The sequence below is a fragment of the Calidris pugnax genome, unplaced genomic scaffold, assembly GCF_001431845.1.
Source record: "Calidris pugnax isolate Ruff unplaced genomic scaffold, ASM143184v1 scaffold41, whole genome shotgun sequence".
NCBI classification, from domain to species: domain Eukaryota; kingdom Metazoa; phylum Chordata; class Aves; order Charadriiformes; family Scolopacidae; genus Calidris; species Calidris pugnax.
The window spans coordinates 27,341,813-27,363,312 of record NW_015094509.1 but is presented as its reverse complement, the minus strand read 5'-3'; the positions used below and the strand labels follow the sequence as shown (position 1 = coordinate 27,363,312).

General features: G+C 38.7%; 1 protein-coding gene across 9 annotated transcripts in view; it reads left to right on the top strand.

Moving 5' to 3' along the window:
* Nucleotides 1-21,500, top strand: part of PTK2 (protein tyrosine kinase 2) — a 182,783-nt gene that overhangs the window by 108,260 nt on the left and 53,023 nt on the right. For all 9 annotated transcript variants that reach the window (XM_014965332.1, XM_014965325.1, XM_014965324.1 and 6 more), the window contains 7 exons: nucleotides 2,813-2,867; nucleotides 6,432-6,572; nucleotides 7,278-7,355; nucleotides 8,333-8,440; nucleotides 9,444-9,561; nucleotides 14,994-15,024; nucleotides 17,474-17,526. In XM_014965332.1, the coding sequence (XP_014820818.1) occupies nucleotides 2,813-2,867; nucleotides 6,432-6,572; nucleotides 7,278-7,355; nucleotides 8,333-8,440; nucleotides 9,444-9,561; nucleotides 14,994-15,024; nucleotides 17,474-17,526 (584 nt within the window). The remainder of the gene's footprint in view (nucleotides 1-2,812; nucleotides 2,868-6,431; nucleotides 6,573-7,277; nucleotides 7,356-8,332; nucleotides 8,441-9,443; nucleotides 9,562-14,993; nucleotides 15,025-17,473; nucleotides 17,527-21,500) is intronic.

The window sequence follows — 21,500 nt, the reverse complement described above, 5'->3', positions numbered from 1 at the left end:
CACAAGTAATATTTATTTCTCAAGTGAGGCTTTTTGTTTGTGGGGTGTTTTTTTTTCTAGTTTTAGTACATCACGAGGCACTTCACCAGCTGAGTGCAATTTTTAAATGGCACTTTTTTGCATTTGGTGTGATTGCTTCTTGCCTGGCTTTGTCAGATGTCTATTTGATGTGGAGTCGTCTTTGATCGGATTTTCATACAAGACCAAATGTGGATGGGAAATGGGAGATAGAATCAAACCGTTAAGTAGCCTTTAATAGTTGGGCCTTCATGTAATGAAAGAAGAAAATTTTTTTCATAATAAATGTGAAGCCTGTTAGCATAGAGCAGGGATAATTACAAGTACAAAAATGGGAGCTATATGAAGGAACAGCTGCAGCCACAGTTTTGTAAAAAGCATGTTAAAAGTCTATTATGTAAATCTAACATTACTTTTTTGTTGTAACTTCAATTGAGATGAAAAATAGAAATAAAGATATATGTTGCCTGAAGCTGCTTATCATATGACGAGCGGTGTCATCTGTCTGGAGTTGGTATTTTATTAATTCTGTTGAAGTTTATACATTAAAAATATATATAAAATTATAGTTAAGCCCACAAGTAGGTTGGAGTAGATGCGGTTAAATGCAAAGCTGTAGTAGAACTGTAGGAACCAGGATCTTGCTACTAATTATTATTATACTAATTACTATTATTATACTAATTATTATTTCTGATTACTACTGGTAATTTCTGATTACTACTGGTAATCAGAAAACAGATGTCTGAGTTGTTAATCTGAAGGACTGAGTTGTGTGTATCCCAAATTGGCCATTTTCTCCCCAAAAAGCACAGCTGAGGAGGGAAGGGAAGGACTTTGTCAGGTTGTGTGTTTAAAACTGTTTGTATGGTCTAATTTCCAATGCTTGCTCTCTTATTTATAGGTGCCCGTAGTTTGTTATTGACTGTGGCATTAAATCTGTACGCTTCTTACGTTAAATTCTCCTCCAGTAAATAAATTCCCCATCTCGCTTAAGCACAGGACATGCTTTATTAACAAATTGTATTGACTTGTCTTGTGTTGCATTCTGCATAAGAATTTCTTCTGAATTTTTTACATAGAGATCTGGGCAAAAGGCTACTCTGCAAGTCTTTTTTAATAGTGAATGGAGTCAGTTTGTGGCAGCGTGTGCTGTTCCAATGAGTAATCCTGGAGGGATGTTGGGTGCTTCATTTTTGAAAACACCATTTTTATCTCCACTGCTTAATGCTAAACTAATATATTCCTTGTCAAAATGTCTTTGCATGTTATTTAGATGGTAATAGTGCGTTAGGTTTATTTAACCGTGTGGGATGATAAACCGCATCTAATTTGCATTTGAGAAGAAATGCATCAAAGGAATTAACATTTATGAAAGTTTGATAATCTTTCAGCTCACTGTCGTTGCACAGATGCCAGGGTTCACTGCTGCCCATGAACGTTCTGCTCCTCTCAGTTGAGGATGTTTTTAGTATGTTTTGTGAAGTGGTATAATACTTGTCTTTAGGGAGCTTTAAAAGTACCTTCTTTTCTTATTCTGAGTCAGCTTTTTGCACTGACTTCAGTGTTGGCTTTCTTCTTGCGCCGGTAGGTAGCAGGAACTAGAGACTCTATATCTCAGGCTGGCTTGTCTTTTTTTTTGCCACGTGTAATTCAGATGTGTTTGGATGTTCAAAGCATGCAGTCATGGAAAGCTTGCTCTGATACTCATTTCATAAACATTGTTTATTTAAAAATTATTGTAACCTCCAAAATTTAAAGGAAAAAAGTCAGTAATGCCTTTGAGAGGCAAGGATATAAGTCCTGTTCCTATTTACATTTTTCTTTAAGGTTTTCCTTTTTCTCATGCAAATTTTCTGCTAATACTGTACAACTAGTTCAAAGTCATACAACTTTTGATATACCTGGTTGTATAATGATCAGCATCTGCACTAACACATCTCTGGCAACTTCTCAGGTATCTTTCTTGAAGCTGAAGTTAGTTGTAGTGATAGACACACGCATCAGATAAAAGCTCGGAGCATCTGAGCCACAAAAATACTTCATTTTTCTGGCTCTGGGTTTCAAAGGAAGGCTGCAGCCCTAGGTATAAGTGTGCAGGTGAGCTCAATGTAATTCAGTTTGAAAAATCTGAGCTCACAGACAGAATTAGGAGCCTGATTTACAGATGCAAAAAGTGAGATTCCTTGCAATAAAAAGCTGGGAATGCTCGATATGAAGAAAAAGTGACAGCAGAAATGGCAAAAAAATAAAATCCACTTTAATTATAGTCCTGCAAAGGATAAAACTGTAGTGGAATAGCAGTCAACGTGCTCACTGAGGTGATGTCATGGGAAGTCTTTCCCTTTATATTGTATCTCCTGCTCAGTTCTAATAGATGCTTATTAGAATTTGCCATTTTCACTTCTCAGCTTCCTACATGCTGTAAAGTTTTTCAATATTTTTTAAATTATGAAAACATATGGTTTTTATTCTCCAAACTTCTCTGTGTCCAAGCCAACATTTCAAATAATAGAGTTTCCACACCAGGTGCCTGTTGTAAATGTGATTTCACTGAATTTCACTGAATTTTCCTTTTGAATTTAACCTAAAGCCACTGCTCTCCTGCATTTGCTGTGGAGCGGCTGCAGTGAGCACTTCAGTGGTTCTGTGTTTGTCGAGGACCTTACTATGGAAATCATTTACTGTATGGCATGTGCTAGATTAAAAACAGAACAAGACCAAACCTTGAAAAATAGCAGTATAATATTGCACAATGTTCTTTATATTAATGCTCTGTGTGTTTTTGTTTCAGGAAAGATGTTGGGTTAAGACGGTTTTTCCCGAAGAGTTTACTAGATTCAGTGAAGGTAATTATAGTTCCAGTCAATTGTATACTACTAAAAAAAAAAAAAATCAGTGTCAGAAATGTGAAAATTGCATTATTACTTTCCCTGGAATTGCTGTGCAGCTTGTGCTGGCAGAACTAAAATGATAGTGATTTATGTGGCCTTGCTGAGCTGCTGTGAGAGAGGTCCACTTCTGCCTCTCAAACCTTGTTAAAAATGAGTCCTCAGATCCTTTAGTATTAGAAAACTTTTTTTTTTTTTTTTTTGTTCTGTCCCCTAAAAGAGAAATTAGATTTCTGGAGAAAGAGGAAGGGGACATGTAAGAAAATAACATATTTTTAGTGGCCACTCAATAAACCCTATTCTGCTTTCCTTGCTGAAGGCTGTATCCAGCTCATTCAAGGACAATTTCCAGTAATTTCCACTTGTGTTAAGCCTGGTTAAGACTGTAAATGTTACTTGAGTCTCACTTCCATTGAAGTCCATATGTTCCCAGAGTAAAAAATGCAAATTTTTCTCGATATGTTTTTAAAAGGGGGTCAAGAATGGTCAGCAAGTATTTTTACAGTTATCGCCGTCTTGATATGAATGTCTTGGTAAAATATCTCTTACCATTCATACGTGAAAGTGTAAAGCATAAACTGGTATTTTAGAGCTGATTTGGTAAGCAGGGATGGTTTTATAGAAATAATAGAGTTCTACTTCAGATTTAGAAAGTTTCTACTTTGTGATTTAAATGGATGAACAGAAAAGGGCTGTCATCGAGAGGTTTTGTTTCAAAAGACTTTTGAAAATCAGAAGCAAATGAAGTCAAGTGGATTTAAGTAATCCCTCTGCATTTTAATTTAAGCAATTATCTGAAACTCTATTCTCTTCTAATGGGAGAAATTGTGGTGAAAGGCTCCAGACGTAAAAGAATGAATAACTGTCTCAAAAAATGGTATTACGGAGCCAGAAAACTGACCAAGAAAGAAAACTGTTCTTTAGAAATTGTGAAATGGGGAGAAAAGGAGAAAAAGTAGCAGGAATTACCAGAAGGTGAAGCTGAGTAGAACCTTGCAAAGACATGAAAAAAAACAATGGAAATATGAAGAGGAAAAATGGGTCTGCTTTTATTGAAAGTGAAGTCCCTATTACAAATCATCTAGGATTGGTTCAAATGATTAAATGACTCTTGCATCTTCTGAAGACCAATGATTTTGAACTGGCAGGAAAAGAAGTTCAAGGCAAACTTGAACATAAGAGGTTCCATCTAAACATGAGGAGGAACTTCTTCGCTTTGAGGGCGGCAGAGCCCTGGAAGAGGCTGCCCAGGGAGGTGGTGGAGTCTCCTTCTCTGGAGACATTCCAAACCCACCTGGACACGTTCCTGTGCAACCTGCTCTGGGTGGACCTGCTCTGGCAGGGGGTTGGACTAGAGGATCTCCAGAGGTCCCTTCCAGCCCCGTATCATTCTGTGATTCTGTTTAGCTGAGCCATGAGGTACGTGGGTATAGCAGGGGTGCAAACACCATGGGGAAAAATATCTACTGAAATTAAACAGACAATTTAGGGATGAGAGGGATGCAGGGAAATGGATGTAACCCAGGTTGTGTGTAGTTTGCAAATTAGGAGTCTTCCCTGTCGCTCTAAGTCATGCCTTGAGCAAAAGCTGAAGGAAAGAAAACATTCATAGGAAGTATTTTAAGAGGAAATTAGGTGTGATTTTCAAACTGACTTTCTAATATTTACACCTCGTTAATGATCTCAAAGTGAAGAGTAAGTCTTCTTTGTGGACTTCCAAAGTCCAAATAACATATGCCATTCTGCACAGTAGTCAAGATGGAACTGAAACTGGCCAGGAGAATGAACCATGGGCAGAATAAAGTATCTTTCAACAACTGAGTGGCTGAAATAACTTTAGACAGCTTGAGCTAGCGGGTTTTTTTTCTTTTTATAGTGTCATTGCAAAACTGACCATCATTTTCTATGTGAATAAGAACCCCCTTGGATCACCGCTATTAGAGTAATTCTTTTCTGAAAACTCCATTTAAAAAATTCTGGCTGTTTAGACTTCTGAGTGTTCTTTAAAGGCTTACTAAAAATGAAAGCCTAATCTGACTGGAAGCGCTAACGGCCAAAGGAAGTTTATATTTGTGTAGTGCCTGGAGCTGTTATGGGCAACCTGAAAGAATGAAGAGTTTTAATGCCATTACAATAGGACATTGAGATAAGTTTTAGTAGAGGAACAATGGTAATTCCTGTCTTAACCTTGACATATTGCAAAAATAAGCATGGGTTTGCCTTCTGTCATTGTTAGTTGGAAGATATATTAGAAATGGGTATTACTAAGGTTTTCTTTAAACCCATTTGGTCACTTTAAATATGGATCAAACGTTGGCAAAGGGAAAAAGAATAGATGTGTTTGTGGTTTTAACAGTTGGGCATTATGTGATGTAAACAGCGACGAAAAATGAGTGGGTCCCCTGGCCCTGCCCCACTGACAGAACGTACCTGTGCTCCTCCCTCTTCTCCAGCCTAAATCATTCTCTGATTCTTATAATTAGGACAGGTGAGGCGAACGCACTGAACTTTTGTCCAGATAAATTCTAGGGTTTAGAAATAGATTGTTTTATTCAGGATCCTTGATTGCTTGTTCAGTTTTGGGGCATGTTAAAGAAATTGCTTTTAAGATTCCATTTTTATTTTCATATGAATGGCAGCTTTCCCAAGGATTATACATTATGTAGAGGCGAATTCTTCACTTTTCATAAGTCTTAGTTTAGTTCTCCTTTTTTTTTTTTTTTTTAAATGCAGCTGTTTGAAAGCCTGCTTGTATCCTCTATGTACTTTATTTTTCAGGAAATAAATGTAATTAGGTGTCTTGCTCTGTTCTACTGTCCCAGATGTTGGGAGGGTGATTTCTGCTGCTCTTTTTAAGTGGTTATTTCTGCCCTGAAAACTGTTAATAAAATAATAGGAAATATTATTTATTTTCTTTGTATTTTAGTATTTTTATATATTAGTAAAAATAGTTTAATTTAAAAGTTTGGTTTGTTTTTTACATTAATTTTAATTTACTATTGAAATTTTATCTTTTTGTATACCTTTACATATTATCAGACTTTAAGAATCCACTATATTATAGATAGTCTGAGATATTGTGCGCAGAGATTAAGATACAGCTACAGCTGGGTTGTTACTACCAGAGAAGACAATGGTGATTTGAGTTTAAAACCTAATATGAAGGTGTATGTTGCTTTTTTTTTGGTTTTGTGTTGATAGACACTTAGGAAGTTGGGAGAAAAGAGCAATCTGGGAAAAATAGTTCCTGCAAAGGTTGACGTGTTGTATTTTATTACATCTTATTCAAAACATCATTAGTTAGGTATTCCCTCTATAATATATTGAATAAATAATTTTGTTCCCAAGCAGAAGTTAGAAGGCATAACTGTTACTTATATTTTGAAGCTGTTTTTTTCTTGAGAAGTGTCTGCATCCCACTAATAAAGAAACTGTTAGTGGTACAAAGTGACTGAAACTCTTTAAATGCACCATCCCTGATTAGATGCAAAATAATCCATCTTTAAACATTTTAATACACAGGCCAAAACACTACGAAAATTAATCCAACAAACATTTCGACAATTTGCCAACCTCAATAGAGAAGAAAGTATTTTGAAATTCTTTGAGATCCTCTCTCCAGTGTACAGATTTGACAAGGAATGCTTCAAGTGTGCTCTCGGTGTAAGTAGAGGAACGTGACCGTTGCTGTGTGCTGTAGTTGAGTCTAATTGGTTTTCTTTAGTTCTGCAACTAATTAGCTCCTGTTTTGATGCAGAGATGAGTTCTTAGATTTCATTAACAACAAAATACATTTATTGATTTTACTTAGAGCTTTCTCAGATGACTGTTATAAAAGCACGGTTCATTAGTAGGGTAAGAATTGTACATTATTAAATATTTTCTTGGTCCTTTGTGAAAGTCAAGCAATTTTTAACCTGGTTTCCTGAGAAAATGAGACTTCTCAGCTTCTTCTGTTTGTAAATTTTCCTCTAATGCCTTTTAATTTCTACCAATTTCACATTTTGAGAAAGGACCTTAAGTCTGCAGGCTTTGTGAAAATAGACACAGGAGTAGAAATTCGAACATGAACATCAATGTCCATGAGAAGAGGAAATGCAGGAAATATATAGCTCTCATGTAGACCTAAGATAAAACACATGGAAATACATTTTGAGTAGCACGGATCCCCAGGAAACCAGTCACGAGGAGTTTTGCTACTTACTGAATTGCTTGATTTTAATATATTTTAAATTGCTTGTAGAGTTTCAAAGCTTCTGGAGCTTAATTAGTAAAAATTGTAATTATAACATTGGAGAGTAGTGTTCTATAGTAAGATCTTGTCTTTCTATTGAAATTTTGCCCTGTCTTTCTCCTTCCATTCTGAAGTCAAGCTGGATTATTTCAGTGGAGCTGGCAATTGGCCCAGAAGAAGGAATCAGTTACCTGACAGACAAGGGTGCAAATGTAAGTCTTCCTGCTGGTTTCTTTTCTCAGTTACTGTCTTAACAACCGTGACCTGTTGTGAACAAAGGGGAATGGCAAGTCTAGTCTTTGAGTTGAACACAGAAGAGCTGGGAAATTCAGCGTGTATGGCTGTTATTCAGATATGATTAACTCGGGATTTGGGATCGGAGAAAATGCACTGGGTTAAGTAGAGAGATGGTGTCAGCCTTAGCGCTGAATTTGGTGGCTTTTGTAGCCAGTGAAGTGCTCACTTGTAGAATTTAAAGCATTATTGATGACTTTTTAACAGTGAAACATGAAAATTATTCTAAATTATTCTCCTCTTTGTTAGGAATGCGTAAATGAAGAACTTGTTTAATCAGTGTTGAGCACTTGTGCAGTCATTGCTGGCTTATTTGCTTCATACCCTTGATGGTCTTTCCATCACCTGATATGGACTGTGTTATGGTATTTCCCATGCACCTCCATGGTGCAAGGAAGGATATTCAGGCAGGTTCTCGTAGCAAAATGCTTGGGATCTTCACAGTCATGACTTCAGTTGAGTCCATGTCCAACTTATATTTTAATTCACTCAAAGTTAGTGAAAAGGTTTGAAAGCTGGGTATAAGAACATACCTTGTACAACCATCTGGTTTGTGTTCCGTGCCCAGGGGCACAAGCTGTTGAGTCTGACCTGCAAGAGGTTGTTTCCACCAAGTACTTCAGGAGGTGCCTGGAGTTACTCAACACTGACCTCTGTGGGCAAACTTGGAGCTTGGCTTCATTCTGCAAGCACTTGTAGATATTTGAATATGAATATTTGAATATGTCGTTAGCCAAAGCCTAACGACAGTGTAGGAGGAAACAGAGGAACAGACTTCTACAAGTGTAATTTGGAGATCAAATTCTACTTGTGCATTTGCAACATCCGGAATAATGGCTAAGTATTTTCCACTAATTTTGAAATATTCTTCTCTTTTCCCATTACCTTCCTGCAGCCGACTCATCTAGCAGACTTTAATCAAGTGCAAACTATTCAGTATTCAAACAGTGAAGACAAGGACAGAAAAGGGATGTTGCAGCTCAAGATAGCAGGTGCCCCTGAGGTATGATGTTGAGAGTTGTGAGAAACTTCCCAGCTTTGGTTTTCCTGGGAAGGGGTGGAGAATAGTATCCTCTTAATGAAGATATTCTGTATATTTTACTCCTGTTCTGGTGTGTAACTTCATTCTGGATTTTTCTGCTGTCAGTGTAAATATGTATTAAATGTGTAATGTGCATTTGCACATGCGTGTTTAAGCTGGGCACTGCCTGTCTGTGTGTGTGTACAAACACTTCAGTTATTGTTAAACATTCTTGGTCCTCCTGTAGTTACAGCCAGTACTTATATTTTAACATTTTTATATTTTATATTTTTATATTCCAAGCATTCTGCAGTTGTTTGATTTTTCTTGTTCTTTAAGGGGAAGTTGGGTGTGAGCAGTCATCATTATACTAGTCAGGTATTTTTGTTTTTAAAATAGACTAAAAACTCATTACATGTTTTAGGATTTGCATCTGGTGCTTGTATACCTTAATATTGGTAAAAGAAGCTTAATTACAAAATCCTAGCCCTTAAGTGCAACTTAATAGTATCCTGGATATGTATATGATGCTATGGCCTAAAGACGAAATTGGGAAGGTTACTTATTAAGGTGAGGAAGAACTTGCTGCAAAGGGGTGGAAAAAGGATAGCACCTGTAAGAGCTTTAAGGAATTAGCAGCTTCTTCTGAATTGTCATAATTACAGCTGTGAAAGTCATAGGAGTTGTAACGAACCGTGGTTGACTGAAAGTTTAGCCAGGAAGCCTAATAAGCCCAGATTAATATTACATTTGGTTGGAGGGTTTTATCAGCCATGCTTTCTGAACTTTGCGTTTCAAACTTGCGACAGAAGAGGTAAAGCAAGAATCTGATAGTTCTTCCTCACCCACGTTTCTCTGTTTACTGTTTGCGAGTGCGTGTGAAGTTCTGATGCAATGACACAGCTGTTCTGCTCAGTGTTTGCAGCTACAATAATTCCTCTTTGTTGGTGACTTGTTGTTTGTTTTTTTTTTTTCCCTTCTTCAGCCTCTGACGGTGACAGCCCCATCCTTAACCATTGCGGAGAACATGGCTGACCTGATAGACGGCTACTGCCGGCTGGTGAACGGAGCTACGCAGTCTTTTATTATCAGGCCACAGAAAGGTAAGGAGGTGTTTGGTTCTGGTAGTTCCTAGACTCATATCTAGATTATTTTGTGCTTGAATAGAAGACACAAGGTATCAGCAAAAACCTCGCTTGAAAGCTCTTGTCTTTCGGGGAGGAACCGTGAAGTACTTTTGTTATGAGCCACACTGAGAGTAAACATCACTCCATCAAAAATTACTTAATGGCTGATAATTTAGACTAGTTTTCAGCAACACTGCTTTGCAGTATTCCAAACTTAACTAGCAGGTGTAAATAAGTTGTAATTAACGGCACTCCTAACAAGGATGTGTTGTCTTGAAATGTGTTTCCCTAATAGACAAGTGGAAATTCAGAGTGTTTGGTTAGAATGCGTTTGGTTAAGGTTCTGCCTAGTGTTAATTTTTAAAAATACCTGCCTTCTTCCTGCATACTCCTTTTAAAAACTTTGAGAGAAGTCTCATGAGCCTTTCTCATAAAATAAAACTAAAGCAGAGATATGCATTTTGTAGTGCTGATCAGTTGATTTTGTAGCAATCCACTAGCCAGAAGCAGTGAGGCCAGGGTGCTGGTACACCTAACTTTAAAGAGAGAATTTTAATTAAATTTCATTAGCATTTCTAATTTCAGCCAGCTTTAATTATTGAAAAACACCCAAGCAAAGCTCTTAAGAATGGAAATTTCTGTCCTCCTGTACTAATCTTTACTTCTGGAAGTCAACCCAGCATTTTTGGTATCTAAAACAATGAATAAACTGTTACCTTCTTCCCTATTTGTAATACAAGAAGGTAGACAAACCATCCCAGAAACTCTCCAGTCTAAAGCTGAGTCCCTTTTTAACCATGTTTTTTCTTCCCTGTGCCCCTGGTTTTCTCAGTAGTTTTTCAAATGGAGTAACATTGTTGACATAGTTCAGGTCTTTCCCAGGTCCATACGTAGCATCCTGCCCGAGCATGGAAGGAAAAGAGGAAAAACTGAAATTTGGTCATTCAGTAATGAAGAAATGTGATTGCAGGGTGTCAGATGTTTTGACAGCACTTAGTAATTGTTCGGATTATTCTTAAATTTGCATATTTGTTTGTTATTACTGCCCCTTAGTGAGACCCTTAGCTCAAAGACAGGCAGCTCTGTTAGAATTAACGTTAGTTAATTTGTTTGAGGCTGATTAGTTAGAAATCAGCCTCACCTCCACGCAAAGGAAAATCTTCCCTCCACATGAATATCAGCTCTTCCAGCCAACCTGGTGTGTGTGCAGCTCGGGGATGATGAACCATTGGCATGAAAATTCAACACCAAAAGGATAAGGTGGCATCAGTGACAATGCTAGTAAATAAACTGGAAATACAGTTGGCATCACAAAACAAGATTTTCATTTCATTAATCTAGTTTAAACCTGTGAGCGATTGTCTTTTGTGCCTCTACTTTTCTAAAAGATCATGGTTTGGGGTTTGTTATAGTCATTATTCACTCCCAGAACTTTCTTTTTAATACCCAGTGGTTTGGCTGTTCTTCAGCCTGAGCTATAGTAGTGAAAGTTGAGCTTTTAAAACTTCTTCATATCTTAAAACATTACTTCTCCCTCCCTCCCGGTTGTGCTAAGCTCATGGAGGACTCTGTCATCTGCTTCTTCCTTTAGAGGCACATGTAGAGTAAATCCAGTTCCTGCCATTTCTGCACTGGTGCTATTTCAGGAATTGGGTCCATTCAGTCTACGTTGCCAATGCTATTATCATCTTTTCCTCTACAAGGATGGGTTTCTTTTTTTTTTTTTTGTATAAATGCTCTTAAATCCACAAAGTACCTCTGCCTGAGGGTTTCCAGTTCTGCCGCTCACAACAGCAACTGCAGCCAGTCAAGCCCTTCAACAGGTCTTAGCTGTGTTCATCCAGTGCCCAAGCTCTGCTTTGTGGTGTTGATTGCACTCCCATCACATGCGTTTCCATTTCCCAGCCCAACCCTGGTCTGTCACCCTCTGGGCTGCTCTTCCCCAGTCGAGGAACCAGATCCCAGACCAAATATCTACAGGATTTCCATCCCCTCTTCAGTACTTGTTCCATGATGCGTAGAAGACACCTGGGGTGCATCAAGAAGTTGGTCAGGTTTGGGTCACCTGTCTTGTCCCCTCCTCCCCACAGGTGTGACCTCTCTATGCTTTTTGCATTTCTGACCCTTTAACGGGCAAATTAGCTTGATTAAAGGAAACCAAGGAAACCTCCAAGGAAATCAGCTGACCTTGGTTGTTACAGCAATAAATATAAGCAAGAACCTCTCTGCAAACCTTTCCTTGGCATGAAGCACAATCATTGGTCTTACCACCCTGAGAACGAGCAGTTTTCTCCACAATATGCCATTAATTTCAGTGAGTTAGAAGAGGCCTAACTAAGATGTAAAATTACTGAATAGAGAGTTGGTTCTGTTTTACTTCAATCTGGGACAGCGTGGCCAGCAGGTGGAGGGAGGTCATCCTGCCCCTCTGCTCTGCCCTGGGGGGGCCCCATCTGGAGCACTGTGTCCAGTTCTGGGCTCCCCAGTTCCAGAAGGACAGGGAACTGCTGGAGAGGGGACAACAGAGGACTGTGTCTTGTCCCCTCCTCCCCACAGGTGTGACCTCTCTATGCTTTTTGCATTTCTGACCCTTTAACGGGCAAATTAGCTTGATTAAAGGAAACCAAGGAAACCTCCAAGGAAATCAGCTGACCTTGGTTGTTACAGCAATAAATATAAGCAAGAACCTCTCTGCAAACCTTTCCTTGGCATGAAGCACAATCATTGGTCTTACCACCCTGAGAACGAGCAGTTTTCTCCACAATATGCCATTAATTTCAGTGAGTTAGAAGAGGCCTAACTAAGATGTAAAATTACTGAATAGAGAGTTGGTTCTGTTTTACTTCAATCTGGGACAGCGTGGCCAGCAGGTGGAGGGAGGTCATCCTGCCCCTCTGCTCTGCCCTGGGGGGGCCCCATCTGGAGCACTGTGTCCAGTTCTGGGCTCCCCAGTTCCAGAAGGACAGGGAACTGCTGGAGAGGGGACAACAGAGGACTGTAAAGATGATGAGGGACCTGGAGCATCTCTCTTATGAGGAGAGGCTGAGAGACTTGGGTCTTTCTAGTCTGAAGACAACTGAGGGGGATCTGATCAACACCTATAAATACTTAAAGGGTGAGTGTCAGGAGGATGGTGGGTCTCAGTCTTTCTTCAGTGGTGCCCAGTGACAGGACAAGAGGAAATGGGCACAAACTTGTACATAGGAAGTTCCACCTAAACATGAGGAGGAACGTCTTGACTTTGAGGGTGGCAGAGCCCTGGAAGAGGCTGCCCAGGCAGGTGGTGGAGTCTCCATCTCTGGAGACATTCCAAACCCACCTGGACACGTTCCTGTGCAACCTGCTCTAGGTGGACCTGCTCTGGCAGAGGGGCTAGATGATCTCCAGAGGTCCCTTCCAACCCACCCCATATCATTCTGTGATGCTGTAACCGCCATCTAAGATGAACCAGGCACGTGGGTCCTGACTCCCTGCTGCTGGAGGTGGCAATAAAAATTGACCCCACTCCATTTGCACTTTTTCTTCCTAATTGTTGTCCTCCTCTGACCGGGTTTGCTGATCATTCAGCTGTTAGGTCTTGTAGACTCCCTAAGCTCTGATCTCTGAGAGAGCAAGATCTCTGATTCTTCGATGTGGTGCACAGCATTAGGCACAACTGGGCCTTGCACTGTGGTTTGCCAGCAGGGAGGAATGCAAAATAAATCAATGCATTTAAAGGAGTGTGTTTATTTGTGTGATCTTCTTATTGGTGTCTTTTAATGTAGAGCAGATGAGCAGTGATTGAGTTAAAGGAATATTACACAGCGCTTTGGGAATGCTCCTCTTTATGCAAACATTAGGAGAAATCCCTCCAGTTAAATTGTGGGGTTATTTTGTCTGAGGTTTCTTTTTTTTTTGAAGTTCATAGCGATGCTCAATGTATTAATTAAACATTTTGTAGGAGAGGTGTCCCTACCACGATCTGCGTTCCCAGTTCCCCCCCACGGTGAGCTTCTTTTTCAAGGCACATCAAAAACAAATCATGTAGCAACTCCGGGTCCAACAGATGTGCTTTCTCCCCTCTTTGAGCTTTCCCATCCCTGATCTGTTGTAAATTTACATCTTTATTGCAAATCTCCTCATAAATTATCCTTCTTGATTGCTAAAAGAACCTTGTGCTTTTGTGATATTATCTGTCTCGCCATCCATTAATAATCCAGTTTTTCTTAATTTGGTAATGTTTAAGACCTGGACACTGTTTGGCATATTTCCATTATGTTTGTTTTGTTTTTCATAAATATTTTGGTATATAGGTCCCACTAGACCAATGTGGAAACTTTAAGCTTAATATTTGTGTTTCCATTATGACACTTAACTCTTAGAGGCAAAAAGCAGAAATGAAGCGACTGATAAAAATTTAAACTGATATTAAGTAGCAATTTACTGATTGGACTTGACTAAAATTGGGCAGACTTCCTTTGAAATGGTGAAATGTCCTGACAAAGGCGAGACTGTAGTTTTCTTTTATAACGTCTGGAAATTTCAGAAATTTTAATATAGGATAAGAACAAGCCAGAATTTACATTATTTTTGCGTAATTGCTGTTTATCACTGCTTTCTGAAAGTGTGGCTCTGCCATTTTCTCTCAGGTCACTTTTATCAGTACTGCAGTGATTTAGAGAGTGATAATCCATTTTAATTGCCTTTTCCCTCCTTCCCTTCATACTTCAATCTACTATAAATCACTGGTGTTTCACTAAAAGATCTGTAACTTCCCCATCGTCCTTCCCCACGTGGATACTAAGTGTCTCATCAAATCCAGTAGGGAAAAAAAAAGCTTGATTATGTACTTCCAAGTTTTTATTATGCAATTCCGTTATCAGAGAAGGACCGGCAAGGATTTGAAAATAGTTTACAAAGAGCTAACTTCACCTCTGGCTACTAAACATTACTGTTATATAATCTCAACCAAAGGTGAAATCAATACGGCGTGTTACGTGCTTTAATGATTTATTTCAGTCCTCTTGCCTGGAAGTCCAAGTTGGCTTCAATTGTTTTATTTATGTTTTAGCACTTAGCGTGTCTGGGAGATAAAAGAAAAGCCTCTCTTACTAGAGAGATGAGGTACTGTCACACCTGCTGCAAGGTGATTTATTGGAGTTATTTGCTAAGAATAAAAAAAGAACTTTAATATTCTGTATACGTTGTTCTCTCAGATAAGAGTTGCTGAAAGGTCTATATCACTGGTTAGGAGGGGTTGTGTTGATTCGCTGCTCTAAATATATGTCTCGAAGAGTCTTTTGAATTAACACAGTTTCCCTGAGAGATTGTGATGATTATTGTTTCAGGCACGTATATATTGCATATTGAGGAAGGTTGTTTGGAAGCTTCAATAAAATCTTAATCCTGTTTTCTTCTTGTTTACACAGAAGGTGAAAGAGCTTTACCGTCAATACCAAAGTAAGTGTTATGTTTTCTTTTCTTAAATTTAAAAAAAGCCATGTTTTGAAAAATAGTTTTGCTTAAGTGACGCTTTAGGACTTTTTATATGTGCTTAATTTTTATTGTTGCTTTTGGATTCTAGGACAAATAGCAGACGGTCATTTGGGACCATGGGGCATAAATGACTGACAGCAGCACTAAACTATACAGATACCAGAAATAAAATCAGAGGGAAAAAGTGCATAATGCATGGAACATATTTGACAGTAACAAAAGAAGGATGTTTTGGAAAAGACTTGACTGGGATTCGGGCTATTTATGTGGAGTCCATGAGTAAATGTAATTATAGGAGTGATGCTAAACAGTTTTTGAATTGTGGTTTCAATCTGTGAGTCAGCCTATGCTCTTTTTTCCTATTTGTCCCCTTTTCTGCTTATGTGAAAAAGAGAATTTTTTTTTTTCTCCTATCATAAGTCTGTCATGTCACCTTTTGTTAATAAAATTTCCATAATGGGGCCAGTCTGAGTTGGGATCTCTAGGTTCAATGTAATAAGGAATGCCATTTACATAGCTAATACTTTTTAATTTTTTTTTTTTTTTTTTTAAGATAGAGCAATGTAGAAAATTCCTTCTCTGATTATAATTGTGGGTTTGTAGAAAATGCTAATCTCTGTCAGGCAAATGGAGTTGCCTTTTTCCTCTGGCTGGTTTTATGGTGATGCTGTATCTAAGATATGCTGAGACGTGCTATCTCCAGCTCGTAATTCTTACATAAAGTATGCTAAGATACCTCTCTGCACTTTTCTCCTTCCCCAAAAGGTAAATAAGGACAGATTTCTAATTTAACTGCACTTGAACTAAGAATACTCCTTACATTGTTGGTGTCTCATAACACAGTGGTAGAAAAGCCTATTAATTCTTCCTGCGGGTTGTCTGTGCTCCTGGTGTCAGCGATGAGGTCTCCATCCCATCTGGCAAGTTTTGATGGTTCTCTCCCCTTTCCGTGTGGAGTTTTGTATTGTGGCCTCCTAAACCAGTCCTTGAACCAAAACATTTATTTTTTTTTTATTTTTTTTTGCCATCTGACTGCTTTCCCTATAGCTGCATTCGGACCCAGTTAAAAGCCGGTTTCATGAGATTGTTTTTCTTGAACCTTTTTGGGCAGTGTCACTGGTACCCAGTAGCAGGAGATAAATGTTGAAAGACCAAATGAAATTTAGCAGTTTATAGTGTCTCATCGCTTCCTTTTTCCTTTGGGACACGGGGAACACACCTGCTCTGACCCAGCCACCTCATTCTGTTTCTTCCTCAATTCCTGGAAGAAGTCCAGAATTATTATTATTATTTTTTTAACTATTGGGTGGAGGATGGAGCACAGTTTGGTCCTGAATCTGCAAGAAGCTAAGGCATTTGGATACAAGTGATAGCTCTTCCTTGCTAGCCAGGTAGCTTTCTCCTGCGGCAGAGAGAGAGGAGTTAAAATGCAGGAAGGAAAAGGAAATGAAAATCGAGGCTGGAAGCAGTGAAATTGGTACATTTAGTGTGTGTTCATACAGAGGAAGAAAACTTGTTTTTACTTAAATAGGTGCAACTGAGAAGCACAGAATAACTTTTTACATAAATTTTATGCTTTATTTTTATTCATAAGGATTTCTGAAATAAAAATAAGGTTGGAAGGAAAAGCTTCTTCCCATTTTTGGGACACTTTACCAAAACTGAATTTGTACACTTGACTGTGTTGAAACAAAGGCTCCACACATGCTCTGAGTCTGGCAGCAGAGGAATGGGCTTTTTTTTTTTTCCAGATATATAAAACTACTTGCCAACAGCATCTTGCATCTGGGAAGATTTGCCGGTGCCAGATGAAATTCCAGATTTCTGAAAGCATGAAACACAGTGCTCTCTTACCATTAAAATTGTTTTTCTGGATGTATGTGAATGAAATTTAGAAGAATTCATTGGAATTTCTGATCCTAGTGAACGTTTATACCTTAACCACATTTAAATGACATTGGTTTTGTTCATTTACTTGAAGTGTAAACTCCTTTAAAATTATTGTACAGGCTAAGTCATTTTACAGACAAACCCTCAATTCATACTTTATTTCCAGCAGATAATACAGAAAGTAGAAGCACCATCGAATTGCGCACATTGACAATGTTTAGACACATACAGCTCGATCTTAAAAGTTTGTACAACTTGGGGTTGGTTTTTCCCTCGCAGTTGCCCTGTCGTCGTTAATCAGTGCGCTAATTAAAACGGTAACGCATTCTCTGCGCTCTTGCTCCCCCAGATGGGTTGGAGTTGGTAGATTCCTTTCTGACTTTTCTCCCCCCTCCAAAGCTGTGGCTGCTGGAAATGGATTGGCCCTGCTAATTACAGTAGGTGCCCTGTTAAGGATGAATTCCCAGTGTATGTGACCGGGAAGAATGTACAGCATTCAGCGATTCCAACCTCTCTTTTACAGGCTGGCCAACAATGAGAAGCAAGGAGTAAGGTCACACACAGTCTCTGTGTCAGGTAAGGCTCATTAACAAAAAAAAAATAATATACAAGTTTTATTTAGAAAGCTAGCAGATGTTCAGGCAGATTTTGGACTGGCGGTTAGCTCACTTCTCGCTACGTGGCTGTTGATTTCCCCAACACGAGAGCTCGTAGCCTTTGTAGTGTTGTTTCTAAAGAGAAACTTTTTCCAGGCATCACGCGGGGCCAGGACACTTCAAAGCAAAGCTGCTCCTCAGGATTTTCCCTCAGCTTTGGAATGAAGTAGAAAGTCGGGGGCTGGGACTTAAATTACCTGAGTATGTGTTAATTATGAAGGAGCAGCTTTGACAAGTGAAAATAGGCAATTAAATATTAATCAGCGCTTTTCAGAAAGAAGAAACTTAATAGCTTTTTTTTTTTTGGTAGCTGCTGTTTAGATCAAAGCACTTAATTTTTCCTGTTGAAAATCACAAGTTAATTGAAGGATGAGCATGTGAGGTAATACGTGTTGTTTCTACAGCTTATAGGCTTCTAAGATTTCTGTTGTTGTCAGTTGTTTTAAGTTTTTGTACTTGAGAGAGAACGTTTTTCTTTTACAGAACCTCAGAACAAATCCTTTTGAGGGATTGATTCAGTGTCTTAGTAGGAAATACATTTCTAAATCCTTATTAAGGAGGTTTTCAATGCAGAATTGTATGAATAATATGATAAAGTTCCTATAGATTTCTAGTATTTGACTACAAACTTCAGGAACCAGTGCCCCAGTGGAGTGTCCACCCCAAAATTACAGGGAGGCTGCAGCCCCACTTTAACAGTTACATGAGCATTTAGTGGCACCTATTCAAAAAACCAACATTTTTCAACCGAGGAGGAGGAAAGATATGTAGATCTTTGATTAATTTCCTACTTTTCAGATTCCTTTCCCCACCCTTAACTTATTTTTAAAGACGTTTGAGAGTCACCCCTTGGCATAGGAAGCCCAAGTAAACAGACCTTGTGCAAGAAAATAGATGAGAGGATTTGGAATTCAAACATGTATCAAGCTGCAGAGGTGAAATAGAGCTTCATGGGTTCCTCTTACCTCCCAGAGTCAAATAGCAGCTCTTCTTCCTTCAATACCTGTCAAGCGAGCGTGGGAGATAAGCACGAAGCATGTTCAGTGTGTTCTCTCTTATTCTTACCTCCGTGGCTCGTTTTAGCTGTTAGAAAAAGTTAAAATTTCTTAAGTGATTAGTGCTGTGCTTTTTAATCACTCCGCGATATACAAAGTTAACCTTCAGGACAAAAAAGTCCTAATCCCCTGCCACCTCACATTTTCACCCTTTCAATTTTTCTGAGAATGCTGATATACTTTAAATATTAAAAGCAGTAATAAATGCTTACTTCATGATGCTTTATTGCTGTCACTTTGACTTTGCTAATTTAGGTATCTCTTGCTCCATCCATTGTAGTTGAAGTGCTCAGCTCTGAGCACAAACTCACTTCTTCTCTACTCTTTTGAAGTAGTATTTTGATACTAACGTAGGGAAGTTAGTTGTGATAGCACAGAACTTTGGTGTTTAGGGCATCACAGAAAGGTGAATGATGGGGAAATCAGAGCTTTGCTGTAGTCACAGCAGAAACCCAAGTAGCAGCTCTGGAGATGAGCTGGTTGTTCAAGTGAACATCAAGGAATTTGTAAGGCTCAAAGCTGGCTCCTGGTGTCACAAGCAAAACAACAAAATTAAACCAGAAAATGTCCTTCTCTTTCTTTCCAGCACCAATATCAAAACCAATTAGGTATTTTCCTTATATTGTAGTAGGGGTTTTTATCTTTCCACAATGAAATCATTGTGTTTGACTCTTGCTTCTTATACCATGTTACAAACCACTGGAAGGGCTGACATAATTCTGGAATGATTCAAGCCATTGCATTTATTATTCATTCTCAAGGGTTCTTCTTTTTACTATGGGTACATAGAACACTGGCATAGTTTTTGTTGTTGTTGAAGTTTTTTTCCCCAAAAATTATTTGAAATACATCAAGTGTGGCATGGATGTCAGTATATTAAATTTAAACCGCAGACAGATTGTTGGGCTGAAGTGGCATAATAAGGGTTTTTCCTCAGGAGGTGCTTTCTCTAAGAATCTCTGAGTCCCCAAAGGAATCAGCTTGTTATAAATGAAGCAATACTTCGTGGAGATGTGAAGAAGTGTCACTCCTGTTGTCGTGTATAACTGATCCATCAGTATGGAACAAGGGAGGCAACAGATGGAGGTGATGTTGAGTTAACCCCAGAGTTCCAGGTCAGCAGCAGCTGACAGCCAACAGCATCCAGCTGTGGGGGATGCTGTCTTGGTTTGCAGAATAAGAGCTTTTCTCTGGTGACATTTAAATGACTCAGAGCTAAGGGCTTCCAATAAGACGGGCTTTTATAACTTACTGACAGCTGTAGCATCCTTCATGCCTTTGGTAGTTTAAATCATAAATTAACTCCGCCAGTTGTTTTCAGGGAGATTGCTCCACTTTCTTTAGACCTCTCCCGAAGCTGAAGCTAAATAACAAAAATCTAAGATAGATGTTGAGCAGGAAAATTGAGCAGTCAAACTTATCTTTAGTATTAATACCCTTAGTTCTAAAGGAAAGTTTCACAGTGAGTTCCCCACCACAATTTGGGGAAACCAGCAATAACCAAAAATGTGGTTATTGGAACCACCGAAGCAGTGTGGAACGTGATTTGGTGGTCTAAAAATTCAGGTATTTGTCTGAAGTTTTGTAGGTTGAAAAATGAGCCTGTTAATGAAAGATGCCTTGTCTTTCTTTTTGCAATATTTATTAACATACCTTGAAATATTTCTGGTCTGGCAAAATGCAAACTTGTTCTTTCCGAATGTTGCAGAATATTCCAAAGCATACAAAGATAGAAGCTTTTCAAATACTTTTTTTTTTCCCTCTTACTTTAAATAAAGGCCTTTTCAAACTAGTGAAGGGCAAAGTTGGTTCCAGGAACCCAGAGCAGCAGATTGCTGGACCTGGGAGCCAAGAAATGTTCTCTTACAGTGGTGTGTCCTTGAACCAGGTTTCTCCACACACCTCTTACTGCCTCCTTCTGTTTCTGGTTTTCTGGTAGTATTTGTCTGTCTCGCTTCTTTAAATTATCTGTTCCTTTCTCTGTGTGCAAGGGAGATGCCATCCAAATTTCCCCTCTTTTTTTTTTGAAGCGTAGTAATAATCTTATCCCTCAAATTTTCCATCGGGTGAGGGTGGGTTTAAAATAAATTTAAATAAAAAGCCTGATTAAATATGAGTTGGATTTCAGGTTTCTTTGGTATACACCTGAAGTTTTGGTGTAAGTTATTGCGATTCACCAGAAGCAATTAGTGGTTTAGCTGACAGATAGATAGTTCCAACTTTTATCTCCTTCTCCCTCTACTTCTGCCTTTACATTAAAAAAGAATTCTTTGTCCTTAGCCAAGAGTGTTCACTCAGGAAGCAGCAAGGTGAAACTATTTGCTCTGTGCAAATAATATCTCAAATTTGTGAGAAGCAGCATAGCAGTTTACTATAATTTTATTGACTAGATTTCCTGTTGCTTTGCTTGGAGTCACCTTTTTGAAGTGCTCTACTCCAGTCTACAGGAAATTATTTTGGCCAGCAGTTTGTTTTGAAATAGCAAACATTAGCCTCGGTAAGGTGATGCACGTATTTCCTGCTACACAAATTTCCAAAAATAATAATTTACCGAGTCAATTATATATTATAAAAAGTTCTTCATAACATGAAATGAATAAAGCCTTAGTTTGCTTGCTCCCTTTTTACATAAATTCTGTCGGACACAGAGTTCTTTGGTTTCTGCTGCCCCATCCTCGCTTATATAAATATGACTAGGAAGAATAAATACACTTTTTGCTTCCCTTGGCTAATCGCTCGGCCTTCTTTGCGCTAGAGAATCCTCTGGACATAAATCTTTTTCATCGTAGCTCAAACGTTACTTTTCCATGTGGTGCCACAGAAGATGACATTTCAGGCC